Source organism: Drosophila innubila (assembly GCF_004354385.1).
Source record: "Drosophila innubila isolate TH190305 chromosome 2R unlocalized genomic scaffold, UK_Dinn_1.0 1_C_2R, whole genome shotgun sequence".
Classification (NCBI taxonomy): Eukaryota; Metazoa; Arthropoda; class Insecta; order Diptera; family Drosophilidae; genus Drosophila; species Drosophila innubila.
Genome location: NW_022995374.1, coordinates 19,665,411 through 19,682,037, shown reverse-complemented (window position 1 = coordinate 19,682,037; position 16,627 = coordinate 19,665,411). Strand labels below are relative to the sequence as shown.

The following is a 16,627-nucleotide window of genomic DNA, read 5'->3' as shown; positions in this document are numbered from 1 at the left end:
AAGTTAAATGTGGCTTCAAGTTTTACTGGTTATTGTGCATTTTCAATTATTTTCATCACGTTTTCTATAAGTTTCTTTAGGTTGAAATAAATGATTTTAAAAAGTCTTGAAATTGATAGCTATTAAAAAATGTAACAAGCTATTTGGTGATAACATTAAAGCTGTCGTTAAATTACTGTGAAATGATTTGCTAAAATCAATATTTCTACTTACTTAAAGTTGATTGAAAGCAATAAAAAATTGTATTATAGTAAATAAGTAAATAACTAATAAAATGAACATAGTTTCATTTTTGGTATATTTTAGGATATTTAAAAGTTCGTCATTCCCTGTGCACTTTGGGCTTTATTTAAAAATTTGTCGTGTTGCTTTGTCGCATTTTAATCTGCACATAGCACGCGATTACTGCTCTCTTCTCTTACTTTCATCCCTCTCCCTTGTCCCCTCTCTCCTGCTTTACCACAAAGCTGGTTTAGCTTCGTTTGGCCTAATGTATGTGAGAATTCCGGCAACAGTCGAGCAACAGCCTTTCCTAAATATATATCCATGTATGTGTGCATCCTGTGTATGTGTGTGTGTGTGTGTGTGTGTGTGTGTGTGTGTTTGTATTGTCGATGCTTAAACGCGATTTACATGCAAATGTGACGACGCCTTTGGCTGCCTTTTTTCGGTTTTCTGCCACACACAAAAATAAGCTCAGTGCTTTATTTTTACACACCGCCAATTATAAACAATGCAAATGTGTGTGCTTGTGTACGTGGTGTGTATGTATTGTATGCATGTTTGACACTATTTTTAGCTGTTGTTGAAATTAAAAAAAATGAAACAATGGCAAGTTAATTTGATTGTACGACGGTGGCGACATTTTTTTATTTTTATTTTTCTAACCATTTTTAATGGAACTTTTGTCGCTGTCGCCTTTTTTTGTTGAATTTTTTTCCCTTTCTTATACATATATTTTTTTAAATGTATAAAATGCAATTTAAATGCAAACTAGACTTTGACGGGTTTGTTCAGTTTTTTTTTTTTTGCCATTTTCATTGTATTTTTAGTTGATGTGCGTTAAATAAATGCATTAAACTGGTTGAATAAAAACTTGACAAGTTAATTTATTCAGCCAGCTGAAATGTAATTTAGTTATAATAGTTAAATGTAAATTGAGATAAATGAAAAGGGCGACATAAATATAATAAAGAAACGAAGGGAATTAAGTTTATTTCAAGAATTGCAATAAAGAGATATGATTTTTTCTAAAATAGAAAATATATGTATAAATATCAATCCTGAAAAATTAACCAGGTAATTGAGAAAATCTCAGATGTATAAGTTTTTAAATAAAATATCCTGAAACAGTTTTAACATTTACGTTTAATTTTACTTAATCAAATAAATGTTTAATTAAATATTTTAATATTAAAATCGTAATCTTAAAGTGCAGTCAACAAATTATTATTATTTAGTATTAGTTTTCTATTATTTTTCATATGATTTTGATCGTTTTTGGACTCACTTGTCGTTGGCTCTGTTAATATTATTTATTTATTTTTCTATTTATTTATTTAGTATTTCTGGAGAAAACCCAGAAATACCCAATCAGATAAATAGATGTTAGTAATGGTATTAGTAATAGTATAAATATATGATTAAGTATAAGAAGTAGTATAAGTTTGTACCGGGTAATATATAATTTGTAATTAGTATTAGTAAGTTCAGGGATTTGTCGAAAGGTATCGGAAAAGTAGGGATTTCAGGAAAGGGAGAGAGAGTTCTGGGGAGAAAATATGTCGAGTTTTATTACAATAGGGATACAATTTATTATAAAGGCTAATCAAGCTAATAATTTACTTAAGTCTTATCTACTTTCACTGTTTATTGTCTCGCTAAATAGCTATCTTATGAAATGCCTTTAATCCGCTAACAAGTTAAGGCTCATATTTCAATTATACGAGTGGCACCGCATCGCCTTGAAGAAACAAAGGGAAATAATAATTAAGCGCATAAAATGTAGCACAAGTTTTATTGCGCTTCGAATTTCAGACGATAAAAGTGAATATAATTAGATATAAAAAAGCTGACAAAAGTAAGTGGCACAACGAAAAGTCAGAGGAAAAAGGGCTTAAAGAGCATGACATTTGTGGTCAGTGGAGAATTTCTGACACCACAACATGTTCAAAACTACAATAGATAAGAGAATTTTAAGCAGATACCACACTCTATGTACTTCTCAGATGAGATGAGATGAATACAGGTTGAGGTTCAGGTTCGGGTCAAACAATTGTTTGCGACGTCTCAACTGAGAATTTGCAACCTCATCCAGTTACTGCCAACTGTTGTACATGGGTCAAGCGCTTGATAAAAACATTTAGTAGTCCCCCTCTCCCTCCCTGTTTCTCTCTTCTTCTTATTCTCACCTCCTCGAATACTCCCTCTCTCCAACTGCTGTTGCGTGCGCTGCCTGCGCAAAAAGGTAAACACATAAAAATGTGTTGCTGCGACCGCACAATGGTAAAAACGGGAAAACAAAGTGTGCACAGTGGTTAGAGTATACCAAAATTATGTTTGATTTACCAAACTTGCTTTAAAGGCATTTTAGCTGCAGCTTAGCGTATTTAATGCTAGTTCTAGCTTCATTTCAAATGTTAAAAATTTAAAATAAAGTGTTAACAATATTTGCATACATTTTTTTTTTTTTGTTAGCATCCTTTTTTTATTTTTTAATTCTAGCTCTTTTTATTTTGTAAAATTCTGCAAAATCTCTAGAGCTTTTCATGACGACTGCTTTTAAAAATAACCGAGCAAAAATCTGAATATCCTAAAAATGTCAAAGATCGAATTATTACATATATTTAAAATTTCAGTAAAGTTATTAAGTGTTGATAAACAAATACATATATAATATATTTAACGCCTTTTTAAGTCAATTCCAAAAGTAAACTTTTTTAAATCTGAAAATTTTTAATATTATAAAGTTAACAACTATTTTGACATTTTTTTAAACTAAACAGACTTGATTTCAGTAACATAACAAATTTCATTGCGCTGCTTTTGGAGTTTTTGAGCCTAGAAGAAGGGTTTTCTCTAATATTCGAAATGAATTACAAAGATATTGATATTGATAAATTCAGTTGTAAACCAATGTGCTAGCGTCTCAAAGGGTCAGGTGGACGAGGTCACAACGAACAGACACAAAAGTCAGAACAAATGCAAAAGGAAGTGTGTGAGCAAGATGGCGATTTGTAGTGTGTTAAAAAGTGAGAAAGAGAGACGGATAGAAAGAGAAAGAGAGAGCATTTTGTGTAATTTGCAGTATGCGGCCTGAAAGTATGCTACATTAAAATTTTAGTGTGTCAATTGTAAGTGTATGTGTGCTAGTGTGGGTGTGTGGAAGTGTGTGTATGAGTGGCAGTCACGTAGCAGGTAAAATGGCGCTCTATATACTATATTTGTATTCATGTGAGTGTTTGAGTGTGCCTTGTAATTGGCGTTTAAGGCTTTGACGTCAAACCCAAATAATAATCGTTCGCACTTTTGTTTGCCATTGCTCTCCATCTTGTCCCTTTCTTTGTTCTTCTTCTTCTTCTCCTTATTCTCATTCTGCTGTCGCTGGTAGCCTTTAATTTGCGTTTTAGATATTTTGTATTTGTTTTTGGCTTACAAACTACACACTTTCTACACAAACAAAAACATCTAGAATAAAATGAAAAAAAGTTTAAAAAAAAATTAATAATTAGTATTTTTAAATTAGGAAAAGTACAATACGAAAAACTGGGAAATGTATAATTCGTTTTTATTCCGAAAAGTGGTCTTGATTTTTCCGATTCTGATGAAAATATTTTTTAAATATTTGGTGATATACATTTTGGTAATAATATTTATTAATTAGTACTAGTGACAAGTTCAAAAGTTTCGATTTACTGATTTCGGATGTTTCCTATATTAATTTTTTCATATTTTTGTTGTTTTGAGTTTCTAATTTTATCTCTAAATTTTGATATATTTAATTGTAAATGTTAATCGTCAAAGGTAGTTAATGATAACTTATCAGCTTAGGTAAGGTAGTAAATATTTATTTTTTAATAATGTAAGAAAAGAGAATAAACTGTAGAATTAGACGCAGTTTTTGACTTTAACCTTAAAACAAGCCATTAAATTAATTAGAATTACAATTTGCAATTGACACGAAAAGAGCGAAACAGACAAACAAAACGCACAGGGCAATATCCTTTGGCATGATTATAAACGTTTTCCCTCAGCACATCATTAAATTATATATAAGCTAAAAGACAAAAAAATAAAAATGAAGAACACAACAGTAGGAGGTAGCAACTGACTTGCTAGGTCTCTGACTCGCCCCAAGGTCTGTTTCATGTAACACATTTAAAATATATATAGAAATAGTGGCAGCATAATATATATTATTTACAATAGAAAGAGCTTAGCTCAAAGACTTTTAAGAGTAAATTTACCTAGAATCAAAAGGAAAAGCTCTGCTAAATATATAATTTTAGCATAATTTAGAAACTCATTTTTAATATAACATTATATTATACTGAAATAAATGTTATTATTTATGCAGTCAATTAAATTTTATTTTTTTGGGGTCACTCAATTCTGCTGTTGATCGAAACTTTTAATGGCTATAATTTTATTTTTTGGCTGCGGCATTAAGCGCTTTTAACGCTTTTTAATTACCAATTAAGAAGTTGAATTTGCTCTTAAAGAATAATGCATACTTAATGCGATGCTGGCACATCGATTGATGATTGTTGGTAAAGAAATGGTATGACAGCAAAAGCCAAAACCAAAAACCAAACCAGCACGCGTTAACAAAATCATTTAATTTGGCCAAAGCAACAAGAAAAGTAAGGTAAAGGAAACAAGAGAAAAAATATACGAAAGAAAATGAAACAAAAATATGAGTTTTTATTACACTTTCAGCAAAGAAAAAAAGTAAAGAAAACGTAAGGAGCATTTTCTCTTGCTTTATATGCGGGCTAAAAATAGAATATGCCCGTCAAGGGGCACACCCAAAAAAGCAGCTGAAGTAGGAGACGAGCCGTGAACGAGACGTCAACTGGGAGCTCTGAGAGAGAGAGAGAGAGCGAGAGAGAAACACAGAGAGAGACAGAGAGAGAGAGAGAGAGAGAGAGAGACAGGGATCTGTGAGTTGGGGCCTGGCACAAGACAAGATTACAAATGTGTAAGCAGCAATTTCCCAAAAGTTTCACACTGGCTTCATCATTTGTAAGCCTGTGTATTTGTGTGTGTGTGTAAGTGTGTGCATCTGTTTGTGTATATTTGTATCTATGTGTGTCTGTGAACAGACGAGGCATATCAAACTGTTGATGGTTTGTTGCTTCTTTATTTGCCTCGTTTTGTTTGTTGCTATATTTGGCCATTTTGTCCTTGTTGCCATTGTTATGCTTTGTCTTATGGCTGTTGTCTGACGCCACTTACATATATATACACACTTATATATATATAAATATATTTTATACATATCTAGAAAGTGTGTATGCTTTTGTTTTGAGTCCTGGCGCGCCTTAAAACCTGCACATTTCACCTCAACACTGTGTGTGGGTGTGTGAATGTGTTTTTCGAGTTAGCCCCTAACTAATTAAAATATATAAGCATTGGTATTTCTTTGACGAAATTGTGAAACGTTGAAAGACATTCTTACGCTTTTTGGGCCAGATTAGCCAGAGTGTCGAGTCGCAAATTGGCTCATTGAGTTGCCTTTTTCTTAATATGTGTGTCTATATGTATAAATGTTTTTCATGCCAATCTTAATTTCATCTAACAGTTGTTTTTTTTTATTTTGATTTAAGGTCAGGATCATTCGTACAAAACGATAACAACTTTATTGAAATCAAATATTTTATAAACATGTAAATTGTTTTTTGTATTCATATATACACTGAGAATACATTTTTTTGAATACCCACTTACAACTTCGTAAAATATTGATTGTGTGCTTTCAGTTTTAATTTGATTAATGTATAATTTGAGGAATTCATTTTAAATTTTAATTTGCAATATAATTTTAACTTTTTGCCGACTGCTTTTAGTTGACGTTAAATTTAGTATTAAATACATAGATGACTATAAACTTTCTCGCTTAAATTTAGTTTGTTTTTAATAATTTCTTTGAAGTTTTGTTAATATGTGCATCAAGTTTCAGACCAGAATCTTACCTAGTTTAAAGGTTACTGATTTATGTCAAAAAGCTTGATTACATTTTGTACAAACCAAATATTTTATTTTATCAACTGTTGGTTATTATCCTTGATTTTTTAATTTTATAAAACTATTTTACTAGATAACGAAATTAAAATATCATTAGGCAAACATAAATAAATATTTAGTGTATATAAGTGCGTAAATAAAATAATAAAAAATACAAGCAAATACAAAATTACCGAGAGTTAGTTATAAAACAGTATGAAATTATTTTTGCCATAACTATAATATTTTTTTCCCCAAAATTGTTAATGTAAGACTAGAATTTATTTTGACACATTGCGCCATCAATTGAGTTTTTTTTTAATATCCTGCTCATCAGCATTAAACTATGCTTAACTATATTCGTAAAGTCTTCTGCCTCGTAAAAACATAAGAACTTACTTGTCAGCCACTAAACGAAAACTGCCAAACGAGTTTGGCTATAAACTATGAATGTCTAAACCCTCAAACTTCTGCACAATTTGCGAGGAATGCTGACACAAATGTTGCTTCTTGTTGAATACATATACAAGTACATTCTCTTTACATTTTTTGAAATATGTGTGGTGGTATTACAAAATGCAAAATGCTCTTGGCATATTCGTGCGTGAGCTTCACCAATTTGCATATTAAGTGATATTGTGTAGGTGGGGAAACTCTCTTGAAGTGTGTGTATTTGTATGAGCATATAAATTGGTCAATGAAATGCTCTATTAAGGCAGAAGCTGCAAGTTTGACTTAGTATATAGAACATGCCCGGTGAAAGGTTGCCCAATAAATTTAAATTTATTACAAATAATGCTTTCAAATTTACTACTAATAAGGAAAGGCGTTTCTTGCTCTGAATATAATAATTAGAATACATTTATTGAAGCTATGAACAATTACAAATTATAATTACTAGTAATTTATGAAATAAATAATGCATTAGAAACAAAAAAAATTAAATCAGTCTTTCTAAAGTTTAATTTTCGTCAAGTTTATTTGGAAAAGCTTTTACATATTTCTTTGGAGAGTTGTTTGAATAAATCCAAAACATATTTTTGAAAAAAATATTTATATAATAAATACGTATCAAAAGTTAATAGCGCTTCCCAGGATAACTTTCATATTAATATAGTATAGGTGAAAAACTCTCAATAAATTATAATTTTCACTAACTAATGGACGCTTGTATTGTTGTTGTTTGGTAAAGCTGTTAAGGATATGGCAACTAAAAGGTTTCCCATGTTAAGGACCTTCAAAGTATGTATGTTTGCTTTTTCCATTTTGGTATCAGAAAATATGCACATAATGTTAAATGTTTGTTTACAATTAGCTTGCAGGCAGAGTGTGTGTGTGTGTGTGTGTGTGTGTGTGTGTGTGAATGTTAGAAAGTCAAGCATAAAAATCGGAGCTTATTAAATTACAATAAATGCAAAGTGGGCGTAATATACACAAAAACATTCACACACAAATAGCTGTAAAAAAAAAAACAAATATTAGCTTGGAGCAATCGTCAACACACTCACGCGGCTAATTGTATCCATTTCTATACTCTCAAAACGTATTTTACGCGTTAAACGTCAAGCGCAGAAATTCAAACCAAATAGAAAAGAATAATGTAGACTTAATACACTTTCAGTTATAGGTATATTTATTTATTATCGATATTGCAAACAAAAATTAAATTTCAAAAGAATCATAAAATAAGAATGTAATATTCACAATTATATTATATTAAAAAATGTTTAACTTCATTAAAATAATATATCCGTCAGTGAGGGTATAAAGAAGCATAATAAAGAGTGCCCAAAGCACAAAAAAATATTCCATTTAAAAAATATGTATATTGTAGAGCAAGTTTGCTTCTGCGAATGTGTGTGTGTGGGTGTGAGCATTAAATGTGCAGACAAGGATTGAAATATGCCAAGATAATTGAAGCAAAAAATATACCGTGTTATGTTAAAATTCCCAGCAGTCCTAAAATAATATTTTATTTTTTTTTTCTTACTTTTGAGATTGAAATTTAATCAAAACCTCATTAAAGAAGACCCAAAAATTATGACAGCTAACCAAAAAGCTGCGGCCAACTTGACAAAACAGAAATGTATCCGCAATTTGTCGACAAGTAAGCCAAAAGGGGAGAAATTATATAAAAAAGGAAGATATGAAAATTAAATTGAATTCAATCTTTGACAGAGGACTAGACTCAAAACACACTGAAAGTGTCACACTGTACAAATTTTGGGCTTGCAAAAAAGTGAAATTTGTCAGAGCTTAAACTGGTTAGGGTAGGTTAGAGAAGGTATACTAAAATAGGGGTAGTTTTTTCCAAGGAGTAATGGCAAAATAAAAGCCCATCAATTTTGCAGTTGTCATTTATAAATTTTGCTCGTGCTTTTGTTTTATGCTTTCGCACATTTATGCTATTTGCGGCTGAAATATGCATGAGAAAAGCCGTGGGAAGTTCAAGAGAGAGGGAGGGGGGAGGGAAAAGCAGAGTGAAAGGGGGAGGGAAGGAGGCTGTGGGTGCTACGTTAAGACACAAGTTTAATGTCCCAACTAGCCACGAGCAAGAATCTCTTTTCGCAGTTGCTCTTATTTCATTCCATTCTTTTCTTTTCGTACCCTGTGCCCATTAATAATGTACAAAATAGGGTATAATGTGTTTGAGTGAATGTATGTAACAGGCAGAAGAAGCCGTGACAGACCCCACAAAGTGGCCTCATATCTATTCTTGATCAGTATCAACAACCGAGTCGATCTCGGCAACAATTTCAGAGACTATAAGAGCTAGAGACTTTAAATTTACTATCTAAGTTCCTGGATACCATACGCATATCATGTTTGTTGTTATTTTTGGATCGGACTATTATTTAATATAGCTGCTATAGGAACGATAGTTTGGAAATCAAGTTTCAGATCGAAACCGGTTTGGTTTCTTGAGATATCTCATTCAATCTGAAAGAATATGCATTTAAGTTGGTCAATTCTGGTTCAAATCCGTTCTATATATCATATAGCTGTCATAAGAACGATCGTTCGTAAATCAAGTTTTAGTATGAAAAATTTCTATGTTTTTTTAGATATCTCAAACAAACTGACAGAATATGTATCTGTGTTGGTGTTATGCATGCTGATAAAATGTGGTTCAAATCGGTCAAATATGTCATATATCTGCCATAGGAAGGTTTGATCAATAACTAAGGATTAGTATCAAAATTGTTGTTGTTTCTGTAGATATCTAAATCAAACTTGCAGATTACAAATATTTTGTTGTCTTACACTGCCTGACCGAATTTGATTCTAATCGATAATATCGTATAGGTGTCTTTGGAACAAGAAGTCAAAAATGTAATACAGTGTTCTTAGGAATTCTGCGCGGTATCTAAGTACCTGAGCACAGGGTTTACTAATGTCGAGTGCGCTCGACTGATCCGTTTGTATTTTCTTCTTTTCTTGCTGCCTGTTTATGTGCGCCACATAAAACTATCAATTTATTGCTGCAAAATCGTTGCGCGCTGTTTCCTTTTGCTGGCGCTTCCTTTAGTTCGGCTTTCCTGCAGACGACGCCCTCACATACATACACACACACACACACACACGCACACAGAATGCATTATGTATATGTATGTGCATTGCGCGCTCTCGTTTCGTGGGTTTTGTTATTATTGTTGGCAGCATTTTAGGCGCCATGTCGACGAGACAACAGGCGTTTCAGCTTTGGCTTTGGCTTTGGTTTTGGCTTTGCCTTTTGCTTTTGCCCCTTTTTTTTGTGGGTGGGGGAAGGGGGAGTGGGTGCAAAAAAAAGGTTTTTTTCTCGCTTGAACTTTGTTACAACATTTTCGACTTATTTTTGCGGCGAGCTCTCATTCACAGTACTTGCTTGCATTACGTATACGCCATGTCTCGCACTCGCTCATGCTATTGCTCTCTCTTTCTCGACAAAAATAGCAGCATTTGGCTTTTTGGCTGCTACACACACACACACACACACACGCTCAACAACACCTACCCCCATCCCCCAGAAAACTTTTGACTCAGCTGCGAGTTGGCAACAGCCAAATCCTTTTTATGCTTTTGATTTTTTGACACTCCAACCGTTGTTGTTTGTTTGTCATGTCTGTTGTTGTTGTTATTGCTGTTGCTGAGTGTCTTAGTGTCAACATGCGTTGACTCTTTCAAGCTTATGTCCTGGCTTATGTGCCATAGTAACAGGATGTAGCAACTTTGGTACAGTTGTGTCTTATCCCTGTGTGTGTCTAAGTTACCCACACTACTACAATCAAAACGTGATTTGCATAGAAATCTCCTACAAATGTTACATACAAATTGCATATGAAAATCTGTCAAAAACTTTATAAAATTCTGCAAATTTGCATAAGCTGCAACAACATTGCATCACTTATTGATGAAACTTATACTGGTTTTAAATAAAGTCTTCAGTTAAGAAAAGAGGAAGAATTGTTTGAATATTTTGTTAAGGACGAAAGCCCAAGCAGCAAGTTTATAAATTATATTTAATTTATAAAGGCATAAGGCATTAGGGTAATCAAATACTTTTTGGATAAAAATAAACTTTAAAAATGTCTCATAAAAACTTGTTATTTTTAAATTGAATATTTATTTTTGGAAAAATAAAAGTCTTTAAGAACTTTTGGCTCTTTTTTTACGTTTGATAAACGTTTTTTTTTTTAAATCATGGCCAACATTCAATGTATATGTTGATTTGTGCTAAAAGTATTTTTTCTTAATATACGACATAAAATTAGTGCTGATCAGTTAATAAACATATAAATTTGAAATTTTAAACAGAAAATGCTGTCAAAATCACTTAAAAATGCAGCTCACTTAATTTCAGTTCTATGTTAAAATATATGTTAGTAAAAATCATTTATAAAACTAGAAGCTCTACAAGCTTAGTCGACTTTAAAAATTAAAATGTTTGCTAATGCCACAGCAATTTTTATTTATTTGCTCAAAATGTGAATCCTTTTAGAAAATACACAAAAATCAATGACATATATTTTCACTCGAATGCCTTTTCAATCAGTCATTCACAAATAAATATATTTCATATAATTGGCAATTATCAAATTTAACTTGACTCAATTTAAGGCAAATATTTGTATGATAAAATAGTCAAACAAAGTTGCATTTGAAGCATATTGTTGCCTACCTGTAGGCACTGTAAGTTGCCAAGAAGAAAATGCAGCGGAATTGCAATTGCACAAATAAGAAATAAAATAACTTGTACTTATTTCGATTTATTGCACAAACGATAACGTAGTGAGAGAGAAGGAGAGAGAGAGAGGGAGAGAAAAGCAAAAAACAAGCGCAAAAATCAATTTAAAGTTCAATAACCTTGCTTGGCCCAAAAGGAAAAAAGCCATGGCAAATAAATAGAAGAAGGGAAGGAAAAACTTACAACAACAACTAGAAGGAGAAGAAGAGGGAGAGGGAAAGGCAAAACAAGAAGCAACCAAAACTCAGCTACGTTACAAGTTGCAACTTGTGCACCCACTAAAACATCGCTCTCTCTCTCTCTCTCTCTCTCTCTCTCTCTCTCTCTCTCTCTCTCTTTCTCTCTGTTTCTCTGTTTCTCTGTATTTCTGTTTCGCTCTTAAAACGTTTAGATGTCCTTGTGTGTGTGTGTGTGTGTGTGCAAGTTATTTGTGTGTGAAATTAAGTTCAAAGTACAAAATGTGGGTTGACAACAACTCGGTTTAACTTTAGTCGAGTTGAGTTAAGTTGACTGCAATGTAAATGGAACAACAACATCGACAGCAAAAACAATGCAAACTGTAAGTAATAATGGCTGTGTGTATTGTATTGTAAACTACACACCCCCACACACACTCATACTTAGAACCAAGAAAATACCCATAAAACTAATGGCTGACACACACACAAAAATTGTGCTGGGTCAACGTTGCGTATGCGCAACGCACTTAAATGCGTGCTGCAATCAACGAGCTGACATTTGAAATCAGCATAAATATACACTTAGTACAGCAAGTGTTTTCACCAATTACAAAATATGTGTATTTATTTGTATAATTTGTTATAAATTATGTTTGTTCTTTTTATCCTCATAAAATAGGAAATAACATAAAAATCCAAAAGAATATTTTTTGCAAATGAAATTGTGCATATTTTAGATTTTGTCAAAACACTTTCTTGACTAGCTGTATGTAACCAAACGTGCCCAAGTATCCATTGACGCAATTAAATGCGATGGCGGCGACCGCGAAGCGCATTGATAAATGGCAATCGGCGACGCTGTTGTCGGCGACATTCTCATCATCATCATCATTATTGTCATGATTATCATTGTCATCGTTTGGGTCTCTTCAAAATGCAAATGGCTCTTTGGCACGCCAGGGGCCTTCAGTCTGAGCTTTACACACAATGTGCCTAACGAGGCAATCGAAGTCGCACTTTTTTCTTTCTTTCATTCTTTTTTCACCTGCCCGGCATCAATTGATTTCATACTGACAGCGGACAACAGACAGGCAGACAGTTGAGAACATGATGCCGACTTCTTTCGGCAAAAAAGACTAATAGCCGAACAAGTAACATACGAGTGTCCGACTATAAAATACTAATTTAAATATTTATGTTAATTATATCATGGAATTTTAAACTGTAACATTACTATTGCCTACAAACTTCAAACAGCCATAACTAACGTTCTATTTGCTGTGAATAATTAAGATGCTTATTTTATACATAAATAAAGTGCTAATTAAGGACTTTATTTTAATTTGCAATAATAAAGGCGAATATTCACAATCAAAAAAACGGTAATAATCAACAACTTAAAAAAATCATAGCTAACGTTATATTTAGCAGATTTAAATGCAATTGAATAGTATGATAGGCAAAATTAAAAGTTTTTTTTACTACTAAAACGGGTGTGTTTAAGAACTTAAAACTTGCATAACTAATGTAATATTTTTCGCATCGTGATCAAATTTAGTAGCATTATTCACCATTAAAAACAGTTTTTAATGCTAAAAACTGTAGATATTGTAGAGCTTTTTTCGGTTTGCGGGGCTAGAGGAGTGTGAAAATTTTATAAACAATATGGATCATACTGGGCTGTACACCAAATTTGCTGCCTCTAGCTCTTATAGGTATAATGATATTCATTGTATTCTATTAAAATGCAGGGACGGAAAGTTCTGTCAAATTTGGATACTTTATCTCTTATTGAATAGACTTTAACTACATTATGGATTCTTCCACGCCTCCTTCTGCCTGGTATATAAAATGTAAGGAATACAATGTACCCTTTTACTCTCCAAGGAACGGGTATAAACAATATCAGCAAATGACAGCTCGGAAGTGTCAAAAAGGGTTAAAGCATTCGGGTGTCCCCTGCTAAACAATTGAGTGTCAAGTTGCGTGCATTGCTTATGCACTTTTTTTTGCTGTTGCTGTTGTGATGTTGTTGTTGCTGTTGTTGTATTGCTTGTAATGCGCATTAATGTACAGCAAGGTGATTCAGCAAATATGCTCAAGGAAAATGGAAGTTGTCGCATATTCTTTCAAAGCGCTGACAACTCGAATACGCCTCGGGACAAGTGTTGAAGGGCAGGCACTTAGCTTGGTTTATTTTGTCTGTGTGTTTGTGTGTGTGTCTGTGTGACAGACACTTGTGAAAAGCTACATTAATGAAACTACAGCTGTCATATGCTGGGGTGTGAAAAGTGTTGCCTACATTTGTGCTGATGAATGAATGAATTATGCCAACACAGCAATATTTGCAACTTGCAATCTGCAACCTGAAACTGCTACGTGTGTATCGTATTTCAGTGTGATTTACACCCAAGTGTGTGTTGCACTCATGCAGGCCCACAGAAAAGGGAGTTGGCAGATGAAGATAGAATGTCAACTGGCAAAGTACTATTATGTGCATTATTTTCCTTCAACTGAGAAACTCATTTAATACAATACATTCGACAGTTTAATTAATATCACATATGCATTTCGGATGGACACATATTTACTATTATTACAAAATAAAACATTTCTATTTAATTTGAAGTGAATGCACTTTTAATGAAAAAATCAATCAAATAAATTGCTTTATATATCAAAACTGGAAAAATTAATTTTTTGCCATCACTGTCCTTTTTTTCCATACTCTCTCTCATTTTTTATTTTCTTTCTGAACACTTGACAATTTTCAATATCTGAAAACTGTCAAATCTTAACCGACCGCATAATCAAATCAAAAAAAAAAGTTTAACATTAATAATTTACCAACTAAATTCACTCGCAGTTAGATAGCCAATAAATGCTGTAAAAAATACTAAATTCTTATCTTATAAATGTACTGTTAACATCAAATGTTTGCCAAAAAAAAAAGAGAGATAATCAAAGTGTTGAGCGGAAATGAATGAAATTCATTTCGTAAAATACTAAAATAGTAAATGTGAAACAAACAAAGGGATAAACATTTCGTTGAGCAAAAAGTGCAGAAAAAAATTCTGCGTTGCTTTTTCAATCGGAGGTACAAGAACAACAGCAAACAGGCGCAACAAAGTTTGAAAAAATTGGGATTAAGGGGTGAAAGAGAACACGAGAGATAGAGAGGTAGAGGAAGACAGCGGATGAGGTGGCAACTTCAACAAATCTCAATACGCAAACATGTAACCCGGAGCAACAATAAAAATGGCAGCAATTGCAATGCATGTGTGTGTGTGTGTGTGTGTGAGTGTGTGAGTGTGAGAGTGTATGTATCAGAATGGTTGAAACTAAACCGGAGGCGCCAACATGTCCTACAAGTGATTTATTTTTATGTATTTGTTTGTAGAAAGAAAAAAGCAACGTAAAATGCCACAAAAATAAAGCTGTTGTTGTGGTTGTTGTTCTGATTATTGTTGTTGCTGCAAGTCAGACAGCGGGTATCCTGCCAGCATTGAAAGTAGTAAAGTAGCAAACGTGCAACTATTTACAACGGAGTATGCCGCTTAGCGGCAGCATCGACAGAATTGGTTTGGAGAATGCGTGAAGAGTGGGGGAATGGGGGGTAAGTAAGGTTGCCCCACAAGCGAAACAGCAAAGAGGCAAATAGCGTAGCATACTTTTATGCGGGTGTCGTTGCAACAACTTGCAACTTGCAACATTTAGACGCAAATCATGGCGGACATTAGCGTGAGCAAAACTTTTGCCACGCAAAGTTGAACGATTTATGTGGAAAGTTGTTACCTGACAAGGGTAGGGGTAGGAGGGGGATAACTGTAACATTATGGCAAAACTATTTTGACTAACTGTGTGTCTCTCTCGCTCTCTCTCTCTCTTTCAGAATGTCCCACCGCAATGGATGGCATGGAGCGTTTTGCCTGTCCCACACCGGATCTGCAGGGACGATATCGTTGCATAGACGATCATGTGCTATGCGATGGCTTCATCGACTGCCCCGAGGGTGAGGATGAGGACAGAAGATCCTGCATGTTCTACAAGACGGTAAGCAAATCAATAAACTATCTTCTTTAATATACTTTAATATTTTTAAATCCATTGTGGCTTGCAATCGAATTGATGTGAATTGTTTACAGCTTTACTTCTAAATTCCCTTTAGTTGTACTTTCTACTCTTCTTGAGATAATTAACTATAACTTCAAATCATTTTCTTGTGTTTCTTCAATTGCAGACGAAAGCTCATTTGGATGTGTTAGCGGATGCGTTATTACGATGGGCGCGGGGGCGTTAAGCCCATAAAAACCCCAACAAAAACACAGACACAGATACACACACACACTCACACTCACATACACCTAAATACATAAACACACAAAAGAAACCACGTTAAACATAAATTACAATTAGTTTTACGCAATATAATTAAACATTAAACGATCAAACCTATTAAGTTTAAACATGGCCAGGCATACACTAAATCCACACACACACATACATACTGTTAAACCAAACACCCCGCCTGCCCGAAAACCATATAATAAAGTATTGAAAAGAAATCGAAAATCGTGGAATGTAAAAATATGCAAGGATTGCCAATTGACAAAAAGAAAAAAAAAAAAATAAATAAATAAACAACAACTTTAAAAGACAGCAAATATAAATAAAAGGTATGATTTGGATTAATATTACACAATTATTAATTAATGACAAACACAAAAATACAATTAAAAAACAAAAACGAAATAAAGAGAAATTATTCAAAAATGGAGTTAAAATTTCGAAAACGAATAAAAAAAACAAAAACCAAAAAAAAAATTACAATAAAATTAAAACAAAATGTCGCAAGTTTTCCCAAAGTGTTTTTCATTTATTGTTTGACGTATGAAATCGGCCCTAAACTATTTTTAGTATATATTTAAAAAAAAATTAAAACAATGTATTCTCAAAATATATTAAGAATATATATACAACAGAATACATATGTATGTTT

General features: G+C 33.0%; 1 protein-coding gene across 1 annotated transcript in view; it reads left to right on the top strand.

The window, feature by feature from the left end:
• The window catches only part of LOC117783841 (putative uncharacterized protein DDB_G0271606), a 43,743-nt gene extending 27,737 nt beyond the window's left edge, over positions 1 to 16,006 (top strand). Inside the window, exons 3-4 of the mRNA XM_034621392.1 lie at positions 15,521 to 15,681; positions 15,869 to 16,006. Coding sequence (XP_034477283.1) covers positions 15,521 to 15,681; positions 15,869 to 15,928 — 221 coding nt within the window. The 3' untranslated portion in view covers positions 15,929 to 16,006. The remainder of the gene's footprint in view (positions 1 to 15,520; positions 15,682 to 15,868) is intronic.
• The last annotated feature ends 621 nt before the right edge of the window (positions 16,007 to 16,627 follow it).